A 23,693-nucleotide genomic window follows, 5' to 3' on the forward strand; every position below is an offset into this window, starting at 1 on the left:
CATTGCAGAGATTGGACAGCTACCCATTAATAGTTCTAGAAGAATCTCAGCCAAGGCCAGAGGACCATGATGCCCTGCAGGACCCTCAGTAGAGGTGGCTCATGGCCTCAGCCCTAACACAGGAGACAACCAGCTGCCTGCACCATGCTAAGCCAGGAACTAAAATCAAAAGCTTCTGACTAGTGACACACAAGCAGGAGAGTCAGCTGCAGGAAAGTGCTGACTCCATGTTCCCTGAAGGAAGGAGGCATGGGATTCCAGAGGGGCCAGAGAAGAGGGAAAAACTGCAAAGTCACTGCCCAAACTCATGCAGCAGACACTGCAAGTGCAGGGGTGGGAAGAGGGGCTTCCAGCTGCCCTGCTACGGGTGGCTGATAAGAATGGAGTCCACAGACCCCACAGGTTCTCGTCGTAGCTGAGTCTCTGATGCTGAAGCACATTCATTGCTCTTTTAAGATGACATTGTGAAATTATAATGACGACATAACTTTGAAGTCTGGGAGGGTTTCAGAGGCTGTATGGTGAGTTACAAAAACAGCCCACATTCCTACAAGGACTAAAACTGCTCTCATAGTCACTCCGTGGAGACCACCACATACACCGGCCAGGGTTTGGGGAACAGGGTCGGTCCCCAAGGCAGGCATTCACCCAGAAGCTCTCTGCCCAACACTAAACCCAGACATGGGTCTGAGGGGCACACATGCTTCTTTCTCTACACCTAGAAGAACAGCTCATGGTTTATTGAGCACAGGACGTTAGCAGAACATTATCAGGGCACAGGATAAATATAATGGACTTGAAGTTCCTGTTTTCCCCTTGTTCTGGGCCTTCAATTTCTGTTCTTGACACTCAACTGACTAAACACAAGGAGCAGGTCTAACGGTCAAGCAGAGGATTGGTGGAGGTCCTCAGGAAAGATGGCTGTTGGTGCCGAAGCCCATGCTCCTGAGAAGAAGAAACCCAGGGTAGGCAGAGCAGCTCGGCTGTGCAGGGCATCACAGTCCCTGGGGGCCAAGGGCGGCAACACAGAGCTGGGAAGACCACAGCTCCTGGGGAGATCTGTACTGATTCTCGTTGATCAGAATGGACAGGGCCCAGCCTGCCCTCAACTTACCCCCTGGTAGAAACAGCTGATAAAACCACGGGGTGAACAGGAACGCACCGGGGCAGAGGGAGCTGTGCAAGTGGTAGAAACAGTCTCCGGTGGCAGTGGGTCTAAAGTCCACCCTCCATCTCAGGGACTGAGGCAATCCACCGTGCGACCAGCACGCTGGTTTCATACAAGAGGTTCATAGCATAGAAGTTAACTAGTGAGATCAAAATAAACACACAAGACTCAGTTACCTTTTTCTTTGACCAGGTCCGAGACGGCCCTCCCTCTAGCTCTCACCTCGAACCACCCGGTGGGGCAGCAAGGCTTACTCAGGGCTAGCAGAAGAGAGAGAGAGAGCACGCCAGGGAATGGCCTTTTATTGGAGAACAAGAAATTCAGGGGAAAATTCCATCCAATGAAGGTCAAGGGGGGCAGCATTCCAAGGTCAGGGTCAGTGATTGGTCTCAGGGTCAATGGTCAGTCACACCCCCACACGGACAGGCTCTCGCACCAGGAGAGGGTGGGGATAAGCTCCGATACAGTTTGGCCAGAACGCCTCACACCCAATCAGGGAGGTGCCCAATCACATGTGAGAATGGCTCCCCACAAGGCAATACTTGACTTCCTTCTCCACCTGGTAAACAAGGACAAAGCAGTCGACTTGAACTCAGTCTGGCTCCCAGTGGCCACAGAACTACGTGGGGACCCTCCCTGGGCTGAGCCCAGACATCTGCCCAGTCATCTGCTCAGCCAAATCTTGACAGGTGAAAAAGTAACTAAGTCAAGGACAGTAGGGCTGGGGATGTGGCTCAAGTGGTAGCGCGCTCGCCTGGCATGCGTGCGGCCCGGGTTCGATCCTCAGCGCCACATACAAACAAAGATGTTGTGTCCGCCAAAAACTGAAAAATAAATATTAAAATTCTCTCTCTCCCTCTCTCTCTCTCCCTCTCTCTTTTAAAAAAAAAAGGATAGTAATTGCCTCAGACTTTCCTTTGTGAACCACACAAGCAAGCTGAGAACAGAGTGAGACATCTACAGTATTGAAAGAAGAAAACCATCCACCAAAGCCAGGTGCAGCAGCACACACATGCAATCCCAGTTGGGAGGCAGAGGCAGGAGGATCACAAGTTCAAGGCCAGCTTCAGCAACTTAGTGAGACTCTGTCTGAAAATTAAAAAAAAAAAAAATTAAAGGTCTGGTGATGTATCTCAGTGGTTAAACACCCCTGGATTCAACCCCTAGTAACAAGCGTGTGCATGCGTGTGCGCACGTGCGCACGCGCACACACACACACACACACACACACAAGAAAGAAAATCATCTACCAACCTAGAATTCTACATCCATCAATACTATGCTTCTGAGGTGGTGAAATAAAGGCTTTTTCAGGGACAGAAAAACAGAGAGAATTTGTTACCAGCACACTTGATTTGCAAAAAAATGATAAAAGGAATCCTTTAGGGAGAAAGAAAACGACATAAATCAGAAAAATCAGACCTACACAAAGAAAGAAATAGTATTAGAAATGGACCAAAAAAAAGTAAAGTAAAAAGGTTATATTTCTTATTTCTAAATGATCTAGAAAAACTACTTGTTCAAAGCACTAACAACAACAATACAGTAGGAGGTTATAATTCATGGGTAAGTGAAATGAAGGACAGGAACATTTCAGGGATGGGAGACAAGGACTGGAAACACTGTTGTAGACACCTGCACTGCTCAGGAGGTGCCAGGAGTGACGAGTTCTAGAGCTATAGCTCAGTGGGTAAAGTGCTTGCCTCACATGCAAGGCCTTGGGTTCAATCCCAGTGCCACACACACACAAAAAAAAAAAAAACTGGTGAGTTCTAAGTGCACATTGCAAATTCAAGGGAAACCACTCAAAAGTAAAAAAGAAGAATGTTTAGAAAGGAGAAAAAGTGGAATCACATAAACTGCCCAATTAAAACCAGAAAGAACAGAACAAGTGAGAGATTTACAATAAACAATGAATAACAGGGCAACAAATAGAAAACAGTAATAAATATGGTAAATATTAATCTATCTCAATAATCACTTTAAACATCAATGGCTCACCTCAATTACAAGGCAGAGACTGATTTGGGATTAATAATTTAAAAAAATAAGACTAACTAGTGTGCTGACATAGAAAAACGTATGTCCAAGTTTTCTTTGTGTGTGTGGTGCTGAGGGCCCTGTGCCTGCCAGTACTCCCAGTCTTCTGATCAGTGTTAACCTGGTGTACTTTTCTCCATCCCTTTACTGGTAATCTGTGTCCTTATAGGTAAAACAGGCTTCTTAGGCTGCGGATGTGGCTCAGTACAGCACTTGCCTAACATACTCAAGGCACCAGAAACAGAAAGGAAAAAGAAAGTGGGAAGAGCTATATTAATTTCAGACTGAGCAGACTTCAAATGAAGAAAAAAGATGAGAAATAAACTGAGCATTACCTAATGATAAAAGAGCCATTTTGCAGGAAGACATAGGATCCTAGAGCAAACACATGGGGCCTCGAGCGTGAAACCTCATGAGACAAGAGCTGACAGACTGCAAGGAGAAGCAGAGGGACCCACTGTTACAGATGAGGACCTCAGCATCCCAGCAGGAACCCACAGATCCACAGGCAGGAAATTAGGAAGCGCTCGGTTGAATTCAACAGTACCATCAAGCAACTGGCTCTAAGGGTCACATACTGAACAGTTCCTTTGTCTCGGGCCTGGAAACGCTTCCTTCCAGGTGTTCAGATCATGCAAGTGCAGTTATTGTGTGCCCCCAACCCCATCTCCTCTGCAAATCCATGGAGACCATGCTTCCAAGTACTCATCTCTGAAATGCATATTCACTGGGTATGCTTCACCATACCCAGTGAGATTCCACCCTGAACCCCTTGTCTGGACACCTGCCGGCCTCTTCACTGGTGTCCTAGCATCCTCCCTTGGATCCCCACTGGCTGTCTTCAGCAGACCAGCCCTGTTAAAGCTCGAGACCGTGGTGATGCTCCTCTCTGTCTTCCCTAGAGTCCTAGTCCTGGAAAGAGCCACCCTGCTTCCACTACTACCCCTTGTCTCCACTCGTTGTGCTTCGGCCAGTCACTTTCCCTACGGCTACTCTGGGACCTTAGAACCCCTGAAGTAACAATTTGGTAGGGTTCCTAGCGCTCTGGGTACCACCAAGGGCCGGGCATTCACAGGAGGGAAGAGTAAGTAAGCCCGACTTCGTGCTAAGGTAGGCCCGGCCCGGCCGCCCCGCCCACTGCCGCTGAGCGCCCTCCATTGGCNNNNGCTGGAGGGACCCGGGGCGCCCCGGACGCCGGCCTCCTGGTGTTGGTGGTCAGGGTCTTGGAGGATCGTGGAGCCTGGACTCGCTGTGTCCGTGGACGGTAAGTCGGGGTGCGGGTGAACACCGGCCCCCGAGTGTCCGCGGAGGGTATCTCGGGGTGTTAGTGGCAGGTCATGTAGCGGCCAGTTCCGAGGAGGGCTGGGACGCGCCCACCGGACCTTTGCCTGTCCCCGGGAGGCAGCTCCGGGCCTCCTCTGCGTAGCCTTCACCCCAGGTGGGCAGCTTGCCCTTAGGCTGTCTTCACTGCGGGTGTTTTCTCCTCCACTATTCGCTTTAAAGTCTCTTATCCAGAATTTAGTCTTGAACCTTGAGGCATCTCTGCTGCCTGATTCTTTCCCTTAATCACAGCTTCGGAGGGTCCAGGGCCTGAAGTTTAGGGTTGTGGACAGGTAGCCAGCAGAGCTCTAAAGGTGGGGTAATGATAATTACGAGACATTTCGTGTTTTTTTGTTGTTCTTGTTCAACCATCTTACTAAGCAGTGAATCTTTGACTTTGACTTAAAAATGATTTGTCTTTGCATCAAGTACCCTTCCCTGTCCCAGATTACTAAGCCTCTGTCTGGTCAGACGTCTGGGCCGAGTTCCTACACCTTGGCGCCTCATGACCTTTTGCTCCCTCCTCCTTCACCTTGTTCCCCTCCCTGGCAGTGTCTGGTTTGACCATGACCCTTGAGGACATCTGGAGATCCTAGCCCCATGGGTAGACTACCCTGGTCATGCAGCAAGGCAAACTGCTCTCAGACACTGCCAAAGAGGTATATGGTTTGGGATAGAAACTAGGTGACTCTTTTATGTAATCTAATACCCTATTGATTTTGTTTCTTTTGTATGGATTTGAAACATGTTAACTCTAGTTTTTTTGTTTCACTTGCCAAGTGGGTCACAGTTCGGCCTCACATGTGAGTCTTTTGAAAGAAGGCAAAGCTTGTTTGTGTAGGGTGGGACACTAAGTGCTGGTCTTAATTTCTGTTTTGTAGTTTATTGATAAGTTGAATGAATTAAAATTTAAATCTAAACTGATGTGTTTTTTATGCTTTTGAAAATAGCATTCTTTCCCTTAAAAGTCTTGGCAGAAATACTCTATTGTCTGAAGTAAACTGATTAGAACTTTTTGCATTGTGAGTGGTTTGCCCAACCTAGTCATGCTGGTGATCAAACCTGGAGCCTTAAGATACTGGGCAAGGGCTGTGTACCCCTGAGATACATCCCAGTTCGTTGGAAAGTTTGGTGTTCAAGTTGTCATTTTTTGGAGGGGGGAGTAACGTTATTTTATGATAGCTAGCTACCCTTTATTATTGTTGTTGTTGCTGTTGCTGTTGTTATTATTATTATTGTATGTATTCAAAGCCAACTATTTTAGTTCCTTTATGCCTTAAATGTAATCTATTGAGATTAACACAATTTATAATCTTATCATTTTTGTCAAATGGTTGTGATGTTGAATTGTGTTATTACTACAGAATGGATGTCAAAATATAATCATTAGCAACTGGGGATTGTTAAAGCAACAAGGCTCAAGAAACTAGTTCTGCCCAAACTCAGTTTTGAAGGAGAAATGTTGTTGAGGAATAGTTAGGAGGAGAAAGGGACTTCAAGGGGATGTTCTTGTACTCTGGTGCTTGGATTGCAGAACTGAAGGCATATGGCAAAGTGTCTTTGTAAACTTGTGATTTGTGAGACTTTTGAAGGTTCTGTTCTGATCTTAGTCCCACTCTGCAGAGTTCATATAACCCTGCACTTTGGACTATCTTTCTTCTGTCCCTGTGATGGGTTGTCAGAAGTACCTCAGAACGATTAAAGATGGGGTTCTCTCCTGACTTCAGTAGGGACGTGGCCCATTAAGCATAGGCTGGTGTACAGGTAGAAGTAGGCAGGCCTGACTTCAAAGGTCATGGAGCAAGTAGCATGGGAAAGGCTCTGGTTTTCATTGACTTTTTTTTTTTTTTTTTTTAACAAATAATTCCTCAGTCATAACCTCTGATGCCAGTATTGGACTGTGTACAATTTATTTGTTTTAAAGCATTGGATTTTGCTTTGGATCAGATCAGCTGTCCTGTTCAGAGCCATGGTTCCATTGTGCCATCAGTGATTCTCATCTCCCTGCAAGTTGGGGTGAGTGGACTCACAGGAGATTAGCAAGAGTTCCCACAGTGGTGACTGGCCTCTCCTGCTTGTGCAGAAAGGTGGACGAGGTGACCAAGGGTCAAAATAGAGAAGTCAGGATGACTTCTAGGGAGAAGAGATGCTGCTAGCTTCTGTCTCCACATGCTTAGGTGCTGAAGTTGGCTGCTCTGGGGGATAGTGAGTGTCTGTGCAGGTTTTCACTGTGCTGTCTGGTCACCCTCACCCAGCCCCTGAGCATGGTTCCTGCTTACGAACCTCACGCCCTTTTACTGTCCTTCATTTGTCTGTCTCAGGTAGACTGGAGTTCCTTCAGCTTGAGTGCCACTGTCCTCCCACCCCAGTGCCTGGTAGAGGACCTAGCTGAGTGGTGGTGATAGTTAACATGTGTTGAATGCTTGCTGTGTGCTAAATACTGTTCCAAGGTCTTTCTTTACCTGTGTCAGTTAATCTAATCTTCATACAACCCAATAGGCGGTTCTTCTCAGTTTCAGATGCAGAAATCAAGGCACAGAGAGCAGCTAACTTGGTCCCACAGCTACTGTGTGGCAGAACAAGGGTTTGAAGCCTTGCTGACTGGCTCGAGAGCCCACGTGTGCTGTACTATTCAGTGACTGTTGGGGGTTCTAGCTGTCCTGAAGCCCCGAAGAGATCACACCTCCAAAAATTGTACTAAAATGCCTTTGAAGGAAGTGTTAATTAAAACAATACAAGATTTGTAAGGGTTCCAAGATGGGGTCATTTTCTGAGAATTTTCAAGCCTTTTGAAGAGGCGGTATCTCAGAAGCAAGGAGTAACTGGAATCCTATGTGTTAAACGCGCGCTGCTTTTGGATGTACTACATTATGCTAGTTGCGGGAAAGATGTGGGTCTTGATCCCTTTATATATTTATTGCTGTTCCCAAGAAATTAGGGAGAGTTTGTCAGAGGTCTTGTCGGAACCTGGTTTTCTAGAGCTTGGCATAGCTTGACAACAGGTGGGTCCTTTCATCTCAGAACTTGTGTCTTGACTTTTTAATTTGGTGATTTCATTTTCTTAATACATGAGTTAATCTGTGGATTTTGCTTTGGATCAGATCAGCTGATCTGATTAAATTAGGAAATAATGGTATTCTAAAGAAATATGAAACAAAGTATGAAATAACCTGGTGCCTGTGTAACTGGGTAGGAAAAGCCTACCTAAGAGGGTTACATGGTGTTTCAAAAGTCAGAAACATTTTAAATTGAGGAAGGTAACAAAAATTAAGGGGACTTGGGCATCAGACAGGAAGATACATTGTTTTATTGACTATATGATACATCTAATTTTTTTTTCTTTTAACTATTTTTCTTTAGTTATAAATGGACACGATAACTTTATTTTTATTTATTTATTTAATTGTTTATTATTTTTTATGTGATGCTGAGGATCACACATGCTGGGCAAGCGTTTTATCACTCAGCTACAGCCCCAGCCCGATACATCTGATTTCGAAGGCATTAACCATGCTAATGGGTCCTTGAGACCTCGAGTTCTCTGTGGGCCTCTCTGCTCTCCACACCCCATTGATCCTTCTGAGTCCACCCAGCTGCCACCTCATCTGTGGCTCTCTGCTGCAGCCTCTCTCCACGTTGGGTGCTCTGTCTCGGACCCTGGACTTCCTCACCTACATAGCATGGCTTCCTGGTTGGTTGTGTCCTGCTTCGTGATCAGACATGTCTCTTCATCTTGATGTCAGTCAGTGCGGAAAGTCACAACAGGTAGAAAGGTTTGGTCCAAAAGGGTTTGGGTAGGCCCCATTTCTACCTGCCTGCAGCTTTGTGTCATTGTGGCCAGGTTCTCACCTTCTGTTTACTCATCCGGAAAATGGGTACTGTTATCCTGTGACCACGACGGAGTTACTGAGGAGATTCCACAGAAGGTTTGGAAAGCTCTGGCAAACAGGAATACAGGAACCGGTAACTGGGCTGTGCCAGGAAAACCTCTCACTCAGAAGAGCCGATGCTGTACCACTCCAGGAGCCCAGCCAACAAAAAGTGTGGTTGATATAGTGCTAGAGAAGGCATAGTGGACAGTAAGATCAGGAGTGTTGGGTGTAAGGAGCTGGGAAACCCAGTTTAGACAGAGACAGACAAGCTGATGGGTTATTGCACCAGAGCATGTGAGGGAACGTGATAGAAGTGCCCATTTCACAGACTTGGGTAGGGATGGAGAGGAAGAAGTCACAAAATAAGAAGAGGGAGGAAGGGAATGGGAGAAGAACGTTCCTGGTGGGGAGTCTTAGAGTGGAGCCTGGAGATGCGTGGTGCATTCTGGGAAGTGAGAGTGTTTGCCTGGCCTCTGTTGACAAGGGAGTCCCTCATGAGGCAAGAGGTGTCCCAGACTGATGGTGATGCATAAAGACCTTGAGTACCATGCTAGGGTTTTGCTTTGGGCTTTGAGTAATAGTGAACCTGGAAGGTCCCGAGGGGAGGAGTGACGTAAACATGATGACTTTAGGAAGGTCACTCTGGCCTTTGGAGAACGGTGACGGAGGTTCCCCTTAGGAAATCACTGTGGTCACAGGCTGGAAACACGGCTTGCTATAAATCAAAGGTCAGCAGGCTTTTTCTAAAGGACCAAGTATTAAGTAGTTCAGACTTCAAAGGCCTGTCCCTGCTGTGACTGTCAAACTCTGCCTTTGTGGCAGGAGGACAGCTACAGACTTAAGGAGAAACCTCAGGTTGTGGTTTGTTGATCTCTGCTCTGAATTACTGGTCTCTAAGCCTCTTAATTCTGGGATACTTTTATACACTAATTGTTGAGGACCCGGAGAGCTTTTCTTTTGTCTTTGTGGGTTATATCTATCCATATATCCTATATTTGAAATTAAAATATTTATTATTTCTCTTTAAAATAATAATAAATCTGCATGTTAACAATTTTAATGACAAACAACTTATTTAAAACTAAGAGATTTAGTGAGAAGGGTGCCATTGTTTATGACTTTGAGAAAGAACTCTTAAAAGCTTAGCAGTATGGACCTATAATGCCAGCGACTTGGGGCGCTGAAGCAGGAGGACGGCAAATCCAGTGCCAGCCTGGGCAACATAGCCAGACCACATCTGAAAGGTTTTTTTAATTAACATCTGAATAGAAGACTGTTGGATTCTCAGGTTTGCTTGCACATTCAGCCTCTTGCAGTTGCTTCATTGAACTGTATAAAGAAAATTTGATGCAATGTTCATGTGTACTATCATCAGATCAGGGAGGGTGGCTGGCAGTCTCTGACCCTACCACAGCTCTAGAGGTGGTGATTTAAGTTTACTTATACTTTAGAATCTGAAACTTAAGAGTGAACTTTTTGCCTTTACATTAGAATCCCTAGTTCTGAGGGCTGGGGATGTAGCCCAGTGGTAGAGTGCTTGGTGTATTATACCTGGAGTGACTCTTGCTCCTGTGCGTGATTGGCGGCACCGCCCTGGTTGTTAGGAAGTGTTGGCACTGAATTACTCTATGCTGAGTGCTGCATACTCATTATATTCGACCAAAGAAAATCTTGCTCGTTATTGTCTCCACAGATCTCATTAGAGAAAGCTGTCATGTTAGCAGTAAAAACAGATTTCCCCACATTCTGATTTGATCTTGAAAGCCTGGATTTTTATCATTGGCAGTGAGTACTGTCAATTATTTTCTGTGAAGTGAGAGCTTCTAATTTTCAAGGAAATTTCTATCTAATTCCAAAGTCTGAGTAAACAAAGCCATTCTGTGAAGAAAAGGAAGATTGAGAGCTCACGCTTGCCAGCGACAGCTCTGAGCAGCAGGCTGCACAGTGGGCTGTTCTGAACATGGCTTGGCCTTCGTGCTCTGAGAGGTTCTTAGGGACCCCAGGGTCCCACAGGCCACCTTGGGAGCTGCTCTAAAGCAAGGTATTGGCAGTGGGATGACAAGGACAGGGTAGATATCAGGATTAACCGCCCCCTTTTATCTTTACTAGGTTTTATTACTAGTAAAGATACATAACTAGTAAAAAAAAAACCTACAGATGCATGAGGAGTGACAGCCCCTTCTCCGCCCTCTTGTCTCTGCTGTCCTGGAGCCCTGAAGGAGGCTCCTCCTCTTAGCTGCAAGTGTTTAGACCATTCATCCCTTCTACTTTATAACTTGGTTTGAATAGAGAAGCAACAGGTTTTACACTCATGGAATCCTATTCTAAATATTATTTTGTGGCTTGTCACTAATAGTTGGGAAATTGAGATCTGGTGGCACACCTGGCTTTCCACTGGGCTATGCATTTAGGTCCTTGGAGCCTGGCCACACCCAATGAGATGCATGTGTTGAGACCTTGCCATCGTTTTATGGGTAGGAAAGTTGAATTCCAGAAAGCCTGAACCCCTGACTGTGCTTCAGCTAGCACATGCTGCAGTGAGGATTTCATTCCAGATGCTCTGCACCCAGGTTCAGCTAGGCTGTTTTCCTGGACAATCCTGTTCATCTTTGATGACAACCACATCATGTTTCAGTGCAGATGACCTCATTTCTACTGGCAATACAGCGGAATCTCGTAATCCATTTGCTTGTGTGCAGGCATCCACCCAGGAGTGGACACACAGAATCTTATCAGAGGCCATGCATGTGGATATTTGGGTGCTGCCAAACAGTCCTAGAACACGACGTCAACTTAAGCTTTAATTCTTGTGGAGAACATCAGCCCCTTTACTTGGAATGATTTTATTTAAATCTGCAGAGGTAATAAACTGCAACTAATACAGAAATGCAGTTGTGTGAAGGCATGGACCGTGTTTATATTCTGCCATGTTGTGCGCCATACCCAGTGCAGCACTGGCACAAAGGAAGTGTCTTAATGACTTGGGAATCTTCGCTGAGTCAGCATACCTGCCCCAAATGTAGCAAATTCCCTAGTAACTAAGAACATTTGGGTGACAAAAACCAGATGTAGTTTAACCAATCTATTCATTTAAAAAGGGAGGTGAGGAGCAAGGTGTGGTGGCACACACCTGTGATCCCAGCTATTTACAGACTGAGACAGGACAATCACAGGTATAAGGCCATCCTGGGCAACTCAGTAAGACCCTGTCTCTAAATAAAATTTTTCAACAATGGGAAGGAGAATAGCTGAATGGTAGAGTGCTTGTCTGACATGTTCAGAGCCTGGGTTTTAGTCCACAGTACTGCAAAAGGGCGGTGGAGACAAGCCAAAGAGTTAAAAACCCTGCAGGGATGGCATTAATAAGCAAAGCCAGGTTAATCAAAGCAATTTTAAAGGTTCAGTTTTTGTTTGACATTTCTTAAAAGAGTGTTTCATGTTTTGGAGGCAATTTGGTATTTCTCTGTCAAATTTTAGGTGAGAATCCACTTCCAGGAACCCTACAGGAGTGTGCCAGCCTTTCATAAAGAAGCACTGTGGCGTTGGCATTGCAGCATAAAATGAGGAAAGCCTAAATGCCTAAACAAAGTGAAGCAGTGAGCTTGTGAGAGCAAAGGTTAGCGGCCTGTGCCTGTTGGAAAGCCGTCTGGGACCCTTGGGTGACAGTGCTTGCGTAACAGGGATCCCTGTAGAGCTCAAGTAGCTGTGAATGCCTGGGCCGAGGAGGTGACCAGAGGTCAGCGTCTGGACACCGGTGGGTGTGAGAAGGGAGGTCTGTGGGGAGGCCTTTTGCTTTCTCCTGCACACCTCTCTGCCCTGATTCACACAAAGGTGCAGCATTTTTGTAGTAGTAGGGAGGAAACGGTCCCTTAGAGGAGGCAGAGTCTGGCTTGACCATAGCTCGGAAGAGGATGGTTTCCTTGCTCCTGCTGTGACCGCCTAGGGATGGTTCATTTGGTTGACCAGTCTACCTTCTGTTTGGTGGCTCTTTTAACTGCTTCAGGCTGCCATTCTTCATGTTCAAAAATACATTAAACTTTTTTTTTTTTCTCAGTTGTACTCGTTTTCCAGGTATCTAGGACGACAAAGTAGATATCCGTAAGTGTTCATTGCAGGTGCTCTAGTGCCACAGCTAGATTTAAAATAGACCCCAGCTGAAAATTGTTACTCAGATGGGGAGATGGATTCCTCTTGTGGGGGGTGCCGTTGTGGACATCCTGATAGGCCCTATAGAATGCCTTAAAATAAGTAAGACCATACACAAGTGTGCATACACACACACACATAATAGTAGCGGTAGAATAATATAAATAAAAATGGACACCCATGTTTTCAGTAGACTGCTGACAGGATGGTCAGGGTTCCTTTAAGTGAAATTACCACTGAAGTCCTCCATTTGCAGTTCCCCAGGCCCACTGTCTGTGCATCTTCCTCTTAGCAGTATCTGCTGTGATGTTCATACACAGCCTATCCCTGCTTTTGAATTGGTGCCCAGGTTACCTGTCATCCAGCAGAGGTGGCATGGGATCCCCTCCCTGAGCCTGCTGGTGTTTCCTCCTCCCTTCTCCCTCGGGGTCTGTTCAGAGGGCACATTATGTGGATGATGCCTCTGTGTGTGGCACCCAAAGGATTGTATCAGTTTTCAGAGGTAATCCTAAAAGTAGTACCAACCAAAATTATTGGTTTCTTCTGCCCTAGGATCCTGGCTAAGTTCGGCTGTGAAAATGGTGTCTTAATTTAAAACAGAGAACAGGAAAAGTTTTACTATTTTGGTTTAGTTCTTGTTCATGGAAGAATATGGACTTAAGTAGTGAAAGCAGTAATGGATTGGCATCTTGGGCTCATCTGTGTAGGGCTGCTCTGTGTTCTTTGTAAAGCACTGTCCCGGGTGAGCTGTGTCTAGGTATTGTTCAGGGTATAAACTGTCACTTTAGAAGGCCATTGAAATTACTGTTCAAATTACAAAAAATGTGCAGGTATAAATATATAGCTATATATAGTGGGTAGAGCCTGTGCCTCCAGCCATTTGCCCTGACCCCCTGTTCCTGGGGGCAGGTCAAGCTGGGAAGTGGGAGGGGAGCATACAGGCCCTACCAGTGGAGGACAGTTGGTCCCTGGGATCCAACATCTGCATCTCGTCCCCTTGACTTGTGATTGTGTGGCCTGCCCTCTTCCCTGACTTGCAAAGAGAAATCTTAACTGCTATACGTGTGTGTGTGTGTGTTTAGGTCTGTGAATTTTTTTAAGTTGTGATGAAATGTGCACAGCACATTTACCATGTGATGTGTTCAGAGTGTGCAGCTCCGTGGTGTTAGAGTATCCAGTGTTGTGTGGCCGTCACTGCTGCCTGTGTTCACAGCTTTTCACCATCCTCCTACAGCATCTACTCACTGAGTTATGACCCTCTTTCTTCTCTCTCCCTTCATCCCTGGCCCCAGTCTACCTTCTCTCTGGGTGAATTGGCTTTTTCCAGGGACTCCATAAGTGGAATTCTACAGTGATTGTCCCTCTTCTGACTTCACCACAATGTTTTCAAGGTCCACCCATGTTATAGCAGGTGTCAGAATTTCATTCCAGTTTTATTGTTTCATGGAAGAATTAGATGTGGATTTTTTAAAGCAAGAGATAATGTTTTCAGCCTACTTTTGTTGTTTATGTTGCTTTTACTCATTTATACTTGTTAAGTCTGTATTAAGTCTCAAACAGTAAGTGTATTCCTGAAAAACTGTTCGGAAATTACACTCACATGCATTGAGTACCTAGCTTATTACTTTTTCCCCCCCTAAACTAAGTGATAATAAGCTGCAAATTGATAATTGTTGCTTAAAGTTTGATAAAACCTTCTTGTTTTACTTTTTGCCTGATAATTTTGTCACATGATCAACTTACCTATTTTAGAGTTTTTGCGATTGAGAACCTTGAGTTCTTAGAGTGTACGTACTTATGCCTAAGTAGTTAGTGTAAGGAAGGATTCAGGGTTGTGTGTGTTCCTGATGAAAACTAAGCAAAGATGGAGTTTAAGAGTCATTATTAGCAGCCTTGGTTTGCTGGTATGATAGACTGGGTTTAAAGATCATTTCCCAGATTGTGAGATTCATTCTTCCCTTTTTGGTACCAGTTCTCAAAGTGATGATCCCCCCATGCATTGAAGAACTGCTGGTCCAGCCTTTCTGCTGGGGAATCCTTCTGCGGTGTCTGGGGGCGTGGCTTGTGTGTGGCTGGTCGGGGTGTGCCGCAGTGAGTGGGCTTGGCTGTCTAGAAGCAGCCAGCTGTGCATCCTCTTACTGCCCAGGTGCCAGCCAGCAAGCGCCAAGACAGAGGGCACTTCAGGGCTTCAGCAGTCCTCCCAGCGGGGCTCGAAGGAGTCCAGGTTGGCCCTGAACCTGTGCTCAGATGTGGGTGAGCATGGCCTGGCAGGGTTAATGGCAGGAGCAGCAGGAGAGATAGAGAATGTGGGAGGGGTTGAAACAGGGTGGAATCAAATGAGGCCTAGGTGCTGGGCCAGAGAAAATCTGGGGACAGGGAACTAAGGGCTTAGGCTTTGATGAGGACACTTGAGAGTTCTTACTCACATAATCAGACTTGTGCCGAAAAGTGAAAATCACTCTGATTGCAGTGTGCCATTGGGGGCTGGAATCACTAGAGGCAAGATGTGGTTCAGTTGGAAAATTGTGCTTTTGATTTCCAAAAAGCCTGAGGAATGCGTCAGTGGTGTTGCAGGGACACTGACCTGCTGTTGATGTGCATCACCCTCAGGTTCTTGTTTTCCAAAGAATCTCCAAGCATGAAATTAAGCATGAAATGATGACATACCCTCTCTGTGATTCAGATCACTTAATGTTTGATGCAGCCAGAAAGCCTTTTGAATCAAGACTTTCTCACTTTTCAGCATAGGATGGAGAGAAATAGTGTGCAGCATTTTGTATAAATCAGGTTTTCCTGGAAAACTGTGGTTAAACCTATGATGGGCTTTAATGGCAGAGGGTAAATCTGGTTTCCTGAATCTTGAAGTCTACTGCATTGGTTGGACGAGACTTCTCATTATGGAATGATGGGAACACTAATTTTCCAAATTAGTTCCCCCACTGCTGCCATCATTTCCTTATGAACACACTTGCACAGTGGCCAGAGGACAAAGCCTGTTTAGGTTTCAAGAGAAAAATAAATTTGAAGTAGTGTTTTGGTGAAAACAGATTTATAGCCAGGGATTTTGTTTAGGAGAAACAAAATAGTTTGGTCAACTTTTAGAATGTGTTTTGAGAAAGGTTATAAGTTCTCAGCCCTTTCAGAACTGATAGCAGCCTCACCAAAAAAATAAAATAAAATTTAGATTCTCTGCTTTGTCATAATATGGAGAAACTTCATTTGGGTGCCTTGAGATTACAGTGATCCTGTGTACAGTTATGCAGTTCCTCTTACCCAGCTGGTTGCTATGTGTGTTTGGTGCAGGCTTTAGAGCAGGTATGTCAGTGTTTGTGGTTTATGAACAAAGATGGTGCTCGTCTTGGGGTGATCTGCCTTAAAAGACATACTTAGATAAGATGCAGAGTTGCATGCCAGTTAACCCAGCAACTCAGGAGGCTGAGGCAGGAGGATCCCAAGTTTGAGGCCAGCCTCAGCAACTTATCGAAACCCTGTCTCAAAATTAAAAATAAAAAGGGCTGGGGGTGTAGCTCAGTGGTAGAGCACCCTGAGTTCAATTCCCTAGTACTGGGGGGAATAAAACATACTTAGAAACTGTTGGTCTGTCTGCTGATGGAACTTTCCCAATTTCCTTCACGTCACTGTATAATATCCAGAGCACTTCATGGTGGCACCCATTGAACACATGGAGGTTCGCCAAGCCTCATGTCTGCAAGCAGAGACACTCCTTGTTCTGGATATGTAGTAAGTTCCTCTTACAGAACTTGTGTGAGCAGGAATTTTCATTCTTTTTTGTTTGTGTGTTAGTTTTTTGGAATTTCGTGAGTCACCCTGTAAGACCCTTCAGTTTACGTACAGTCTGGTACATGCTACAGAGCATAGGTTGGTGGCCTCACCCTTGGTCCACAGAGAAGAGAGAAGGCAGAGTTGGAGTGGCTGAGCTTGCTGGGTGGGCTGGGAGGAGAGGACAGCCCAGGGACTGGGGAATGAGTCTGGAGGGGTTGTTTGATTACTTAAGGTGGGGTGTGGCATTTTCTCCTGGAGATGGGAATGACCTACAAGAGTAGGGGGAGGAGGTGTAGGGTGAGTGCCCTGGGATCATGTCCTTGAGGGGCAGATAGGACTCCCTTGCCACAGAGGTGCGGGACCATGCTGCTGCAGGCCTTGTGTGGTGGTGGAGGATATGGTGGTTCTTTTCTGTACACTTTGATGAAATAAGCAGGAAGTGAGTTGAGTGGCTAGGGTGTAGGGATTAGGGGAGGAAGAAGAAAAGGCTGAGATGCTCATTGGGAGGTGGGGGTGGAGCAGTGCTCCAGGGGCACCCAGAGGCCCCAGGAGAGTCTCAGGGTTGAGCAGGTTGGACAGTGCTTTGAGGAGCCACCGCCTGGACTTGCCAGGCCTCAGAGCAGGGAAGCGCAGGGAGTGTTAGAGGAGAGGAAAGGCTGGGAGCAGACTAGGGTCAGCAGATCCCAGTGGGCACAAGAGTCCAGGTGGAGTGACTAACATGGGAAGGACTAGGGGAGACCTGGCTGCTTATGGAAATATGATGATGTGCGAACGGACATGGTGCCCAGCATGCACCAGTGAGCTTCACGGAGTGCAGGAGCTTTGCCCGCAGAGTGTGAGCCCATTACTTGAAGTGCACCAAGGCCTTAGGCCCCTCCCTCCCAGCTCTTCCCTGTGGACCCCCTTTCCTGGTGCTGAAGGTGATGAAAGTAGAGCTGTTCTGTGCGCACCCTGAGCACTGTCTTCCTGATGGCAAGTGATTGCTGCTGTGTGGGGTTCCACTGTGAGAGTCTGCCACGGCTCTGCACGTCTTTTTACTCCCTGTGAACACCTTGCCTGGTTTCAGTGAGACACATATGCTGATCGGGTGGCTGTGTGTCTGGGTGGGTTTTCCAGGTTCTGGGATAAGCATGTTGGGTTTTAATGGATATTGCCAGAGAGCTTTCAAAAAGGCCGTGCCGATTCCCACTGCCAGGAGCAGTCCAAGGATTTGATGTGGTCTGGTTTCCACCCTTTCTGATGACTGCATGATGTTGTCTCAGCGTGGCTCTTACTTGCCTTTCCCTGGCAGCTGAAGGGGTCGCACACCATTTCACGTGCTTGTTGACCTAAAATGGCCTTGAGGACACCCTGCAGGGAAGTGAGTAGAGGCTGGTAGGAGTGAGGCGATGCAGGACTCAGCCCCCACAGTCCTGCCGAGGGCTGTTTGGGTCCTCAGAGTTGCCTTTGTGTCAGGAACTACTTGGGCACTTGCCAAGATGTGTGTGGAAATAACCACTCAAGCCAGCTAGAGAGGATAAGGAGGAGATGGAACTGACAGAGACTGGTACCTGTCATCTGTCATGGATTCATTTCGGGCTGACAATGACTTGGTGATTAGGTTATCAGCCCTGTACGGTGTCTTTACTGTTTTTGGTAAATAGACTGATGGTGGTAGCAGAATGATGATGTTGCCTTTGTGTTTTTAAACTAAGTCTTCATCTGCTGTGGAGACTGGACTTGAGGGGAGCCCAGAGGCTGCTGCAGTAAAGCAGCCAGATGGGAAGTTGGACTTGGAGTGGTGGCAGGAGAGTCTGAGCCAAGTAGAGAAAAAGAAATATTCACACTTATATTTCATTTTGAAAAACCTAATAGTTTGAAAAACTATGGACTAATAAAACACCTGTATACTTACCCTAAAGTTCACCACTAGCATGCTCTAATCCTTCTCCTCTTGGCTTCAGGATCTGGGGATGACCCACAACTCCGTGAGGCTCTGACAGTTCCCTGCTTTCATTCTGCTATACCCCCATGCCGTCTTCCAATGTGCCCCCTTTCCCTGCCACCACACCTCCTTATTTTTCCACTCTTAGAACTTGGACCCAGGGTTCAACTCAGTGCCTTGAAGTGTCCCCTAAAACTTGGGGGTGGGAACCTGAATTGACAGTGCTCAGCATGGGAAGTGTCTGCAACAGGGGCTCCCTCCCTGTTAACCCTGGGGCTAGCAGGGGGCACACATCATCTCTCTCATGCCTCATGGAGCAGATGCAGTCTGCTGAGCTGTAGTGTTGCACCCATGTTCATAGCCTGCTGCTTCTGCCATGTGCAGCCCCTGCTCTGCCCAGGTGCTGCCCTTGCCCAGCTCTCCTGCTCTGCATCTCCATGCACTCTTCCCTTCCCCTTGCTTGCCACAGATGTGACTTGGTATTATTTCTTTTATATTTTTATAAACAGAGTCTTGCTAACTTGCCCAGGCTGGCCTTGAACTTGTGATTCTCCTGCTCAACCTCCAGAGTAGAGTAGTGAGGATGTTAGGTGTGACCACTATGCCTGCCTCTCCTCCTTTAAAAGTCCCAGAGGTTTTATTTCCCTGCTGAGTCCTTCCTGCTCCCTGTGCACATTCCTTTCCACCTGCTCCTCCTCGCCTGCCCCACTGCAGGCCGTGAAGCATTCTCAGCAGCTCTTACTTCAAGTAATAGGCTCACACACTGGTCTCCTGGTTTTGACATTAAGGATGGCTTCCTGTGGGGTGGCTGGTGAGCTAGGTTCTTACTAGCATCACCTTCAACCCAAATGTACCCCCAAAATCAGGAGCCAAGAGAATGCTGTTACCGAGAGTTTTACGTCTATACGTGGCTGTATAAGTACAGTCCACTAGTGAGCCACTGCATGTCTCTTTTTTCATATGAGCTTTTGTTTTCCTAGAGCTATGATTGCCCTGTTTTTTCCCAGGATTAGTTCTGTGTGCCTGTAGTGCCTTTTGCAAAGGACAGCTCATCTGCCGGATGATCTTGCAGCTCTTCCTCCCCCAGAGAGAGGCGAGTCCCTCCAGCCAGTCTCCTCCCCCTAGCCACTGCTCCCTGGCAGAGTCCATGCCACACTGCCCATATCCTGGGACTTTCTTCACTGTTTTTTTTTTTTTTTGGAAGACCATTCCTTGATCTTCCTCTCTGTTAATTTTCTCTTATTTTGACAAATTGTGGCTTCCTGCAGTTTTCTGAGAAAGGGTTTTGTTTTGATTCTGCTTTTTGGAAACATGTTTACTCCTTCCTCAACCTTGATTGAAAATTCAGCTAGTATGGAATATATGCTGAAATTATTTTTCTTGGGCTCCTAGGAGAGGCTGATGCTTGGTCTCCCGTGTGATGCCATTGGGTGTTTCCCTTTTGTACATGACATCTATGTCCTCTGAGGTTGGTACGTAGGTGTTCTGGGCTGCCTGTTCCTCAGCAGAGCTGGTGGTCATCCAAGTCAGCTGGAGACCTTGTGCTCAGCCCAGGAGGCTCTGGTTTAACCTCTGGCTACTTTTCCTTCCTTTTCTTTGTTGTCTTCTAGAGCTCGTCACCTGAGTGATGGGCCCCTGAACCCCATCCTGGTTCTTTTACTTCCTGCCAGCCATCTCTTATACTCCACCCTGGAGAAGAGTGTTGTGGTTTTTATTTTTGTTGCTCCTGTTTGGATTTTAGCTGATGCTTCCTGCCATTTCCTTTCTCGTAGCAGGCTGCTCAGCCTTAGGGAACCCCATTGGTTGTTGTGGCTGAGTTAGGCCCAGTAGCAGCTGGTGCTGTGCCAGACTCCACCTCTTCTGTCTGGCAGAGGTGAGAGTAGCCCTGCCTCACGGTCTGCTGTGAGGCTCACCGGGGTAGTGTGCCACAGCTCCCTAAAACATCCACAGTGTGTGTGCTCTTGGACAGTGCCCGTCTCCTGCATGTTTGTGATGCTGGTGCTTCTGGTCTGTGTCTGAGAGTGGAGTTACTGTGAGGTGGGCATTCGGCCAGGATCCCAAACAGATTGCAGTTTAAGGCCTTCTCTTTTGGGCTTTGCATTTCAGAGAAGTCTCAGGGTGGTGGGGATGCTGAACTCCTGGCAGCCAGCATCTGAGCAGCAGGAAATGGCAAGAGCACTGTTCCCACCTAGCAGGGTAGGGTGGAGTCGGGTGTACCCTGCAGTTCTGCACACCTCCTGCAGCTCCACACCCACTCCTCCCTGCTGTCCTCCACAGTCCTTGAAGCAGCCTCACAAGAATGCCTTCAGCTTTCTTTCGACCCCTGGATTGGGGCAGGGAAGGGACAGGAATTCACCCACAGTCGTGTTCTCCTGGAAGTGTGGGCTGGCCCACAGGGTGCTGGGGATGGCCACGGTTCTGAGGGGAGCTGAACATTTAGCAGGACTTTTGGCATCAGCCAGATGACCATCTTACAGCCATGCCGCAGAGCTTTGGGCTGCCGCAGTGGAGCAGCTCTCTGAGTAGACCCGATGCCACCCTGGCATGGCCAGGGGGTACCGGGGGTGCTGCGGGTGGACTCCAGTAGAAAAAGGAGGCAGAATTGACTCCCACCAAAGTATGTGGTGGTTTTGGGTTTTCAATTCCAGCCGGGTGCCCTGCACAGTACCACAGTTATACTTTTAGCCTGTTGCATTTATAAAATAATATCCATCAGATCAAACTGATGACTGATAATTTACATTTTACTGGTTTTGTAATTTGTTGCCATTTAGTTTGTATGTTTATTTTGGTTTTAGACCTTGTAAAAAGAGAGTATTTCTAAGTTTAGGCCCATGCATATTTACGCAGCTTAATGAAAATCATTTCTCAACACTGACAGCCGTGGGATTTCTCTTTTTAAAAGATTCAGTTCTTTATAATTAAATTTGAAAATCACTGACAGAACACCATTAATTATATAATATTGTATATCTTCTGGGTATAAATGACATAGATTTAGTCTCTTTTAATCCAGTACAGAAAATTTTAGTTTTATTTAAGCAAATTAGATTATTTAGAGTAATTTTAAGAGTGATGGGCTAGGAGTGCAGCTTATAGAGTGCCTGCCTAGCATATGTGAGACCCTGGGTTCAGTTCCTAGCACTGCCTTCCCAAAAAGGAGGCAAATGCCTCTAATAAGAAGTAGCTAATCCTTTCCAGTCTAACCGAAGATTTCTCTAAGAAAAGAAAACAATCCCAGCAATGAAATTCAAGCCTTGAGGAGAGAAAGGTGCTGATGCCATCGGGCTGGCTCTGCAGTAAATGACCCACTTTAGTGTTGGTGCTGACCTTTAAGAATGATTTCCTAGTAAGGCCACCTGGTGGGGATTCTTCAGGTAGTCTCAACCTTTGGGTCTGAGTCACAGTTATTCGTAGACGGACTGTTTCCAACAGCCATGTATGAGTGTTTGTCTTTAAGAACATGCAGCTTTTGTGCCCCTGTGCACCATGGTGTGCTTAGCAGCTGCTCTGCACGACTGTGCATTGGTGCCTGGCAGACCCTGAGACTGCAGCTCTACTGGGTCAGATTTAGGGTCCAGTGGTGGCCACAGCACATGACACAGCCGAGCCACAGGGAGGCTGATTCCCCAGGAACCACTGTGCCGAGGCAGGGACCCATGGTGTTTTTCTTGATTAGAGAGCGAACTGAGGGCCCTCCAGTGTGTTGCCACGGTTCTCGCCTCCCGGGAGCTCATGTGTTGTGACGTCAGAAACTCGGGGATCTTATTGTGGTCGTGTTGTCATTATCGAGGAGACTGGGGCTTTATTTAGTGAAGTGGAACTTATTCTGTCTACAATGCTATCTTGTGCACAAGCCAACAAAATGGACTGCGTATGATGTTAAAACACTCCTGTTGCTGCTGTGTGAGAATCCAGTTTACATTAAAAAGTCAACATTGGGCATGTATTGTAAAGTTAGGCAGCATTCTTCTAGGACCAATCAGAGTTTTTCTCTTATTTTGTTTTCCTTTTAGAAAGTAATGTTCTAAATTTCTGCCCTATCTCCTTAAGTCAAGATAACCCAGTCTAGACAAATTCTGGTGTACCAGAGGACCAGGCATCATCGGGCCACTTGGTATTTAAAACTTTGCCATGATATTTTTGTTTCATCTGGGGAGAACGTTTTACACGTTTACCTTTCTTTTTATTTCCTTGTGACTCCTCCCAAAAAGACAATCTGTAATTTCTCCTGTATTTTATTGGCAGCTGACATCATTTCAACTGTTGAATTTAATTACTCTGGAGATCTTCTTGCAACAGGAGACAAGGGCGGCAGAGTTGTTATTTTTCAGCGGGAACAAGAGGTCAGTAATATACAACCCTCAAACCAAATAAAATAATTCACACCTTCTTATCACTTACAAGAAAAGAAACACAAGCTGGGGTTGTGGCCTAGCACGTGTGAGGCACTAGATTTGATCCTCAACACCACATAAAGTTAATTAAATAAAATAAAGTCATTATGTCCATCTACAACTAAAGAAAAATATTTAAATATTTGTTTAAAAATATTTAAGCAAACGAACAAACCTTCCCTCTGCTGCTTTTTAAAAAAAAGAAAAAGAAAAGAAGCAATCATTTTGTCAGTATCCAGTTCCTTTACCCTCAGTTCCCTCACATTGGCTCGTGCACACAAACCTTGCCTAGGGACCAGCGGAGAGATCTGCCTCCCACGGCAAGCCCCCGAGTCCCTGCTGCCTTCAGCTGGAGTAGGGAGAATCCAAAGCAAGGACCAGAGGAGGGAGATAGAGGGCCATGGTGTTTGGAACATGCGACTTCCTGCCGTCCTCGGGTGCTGACCAGCTCCCACAGCACTTCCTACAGAGGACCCGGTGGAGTGTAGATACTCTCGGTAGAGGTGAAGGGCACTGCCTAAAGCCCCTGGAGGCTTCCCTGGCCTTCAGGGAGGAGCGCACAGGTGGACCCACTCTCAAGAGCTAGTTTCTGGGTCACTTCTGTGAGGAATCCTTCTTCACACATGAGAGCATGGGAAATAGGCCCAGGCCCTGCCTGCCACCCATCCCGCCCCGCCCTGGCATTTCCGGTGGCCTCAGTAGGGTTCTTGTGACCAGCAAGGCAGCAGGGCTGTTGTGTGCTGCACAGCCACCATTTGCCAGCCGCACGCTGTCTGTAAGTGTAGGTCTTGTGTTTTCCCAGCAGGTTATGAGATATCCTTTACCTCCCTGTCATCTCTAAATTCTAGTCTCTTACGCTTCAGCCAGAGGCTGGGCCCTGCAGATCGCTAGTGCACAGGACACAACTGGCTCTGGACCTCCCCAGGGAGCAGAGCTTTTTTTGGAATTTGACATAAAAATCAGACATCTTGTTCTAAAATGGATTGCATTTTAAGCTCTTGGCTGAGGTATGTTGAGTCACCCAGGAGCGTCTCTACAGATGT

The 23,693-nt window shown here is 46.6% G+C and overlaps 1 protein-coding gene across 1 annotated transcript in view; it reads left to right on the top strand.

Moving 5' to 3' along the window:
- Positions 1-917: 917 nt before the first annotated feature.
- Positions 918-23,693, top strand: part of Ppp2r2d (protein phosphatase 2 regulatory subunit Bdelta) — a 38,799-nt gene continuing 16,023 nt past the window's right edge. The window contains exons 1-3 of the mRNA XM_048791455.1: positions 918-965; positions 4,319-4,472; positions 22,502-22,599. Of these exons, the coding sequence (XP_048647412.1) occupies positions 918-965; positions 4,319-4,472; positions 22,502-22,599 (300 nt within the window). The remainder of the gene's footprint in view (positions 966-4,318; positions 4,473-22,501; positions 22,600-23,693) is intronic.

This window comes from Marmota marmota, unplaced genomic scaffold (assembly GCF_001458135.2).
Source record: "Marmota marmota marmota unplaced genomic scaffold, marMar, whole genome shotgun sequence".
Taxonomy (NCBI): Eukaryota; Metazoa; Chordata; class Mammalia; order Rodentia; family Sciuridae; genus Marmota; species Marmota marmota.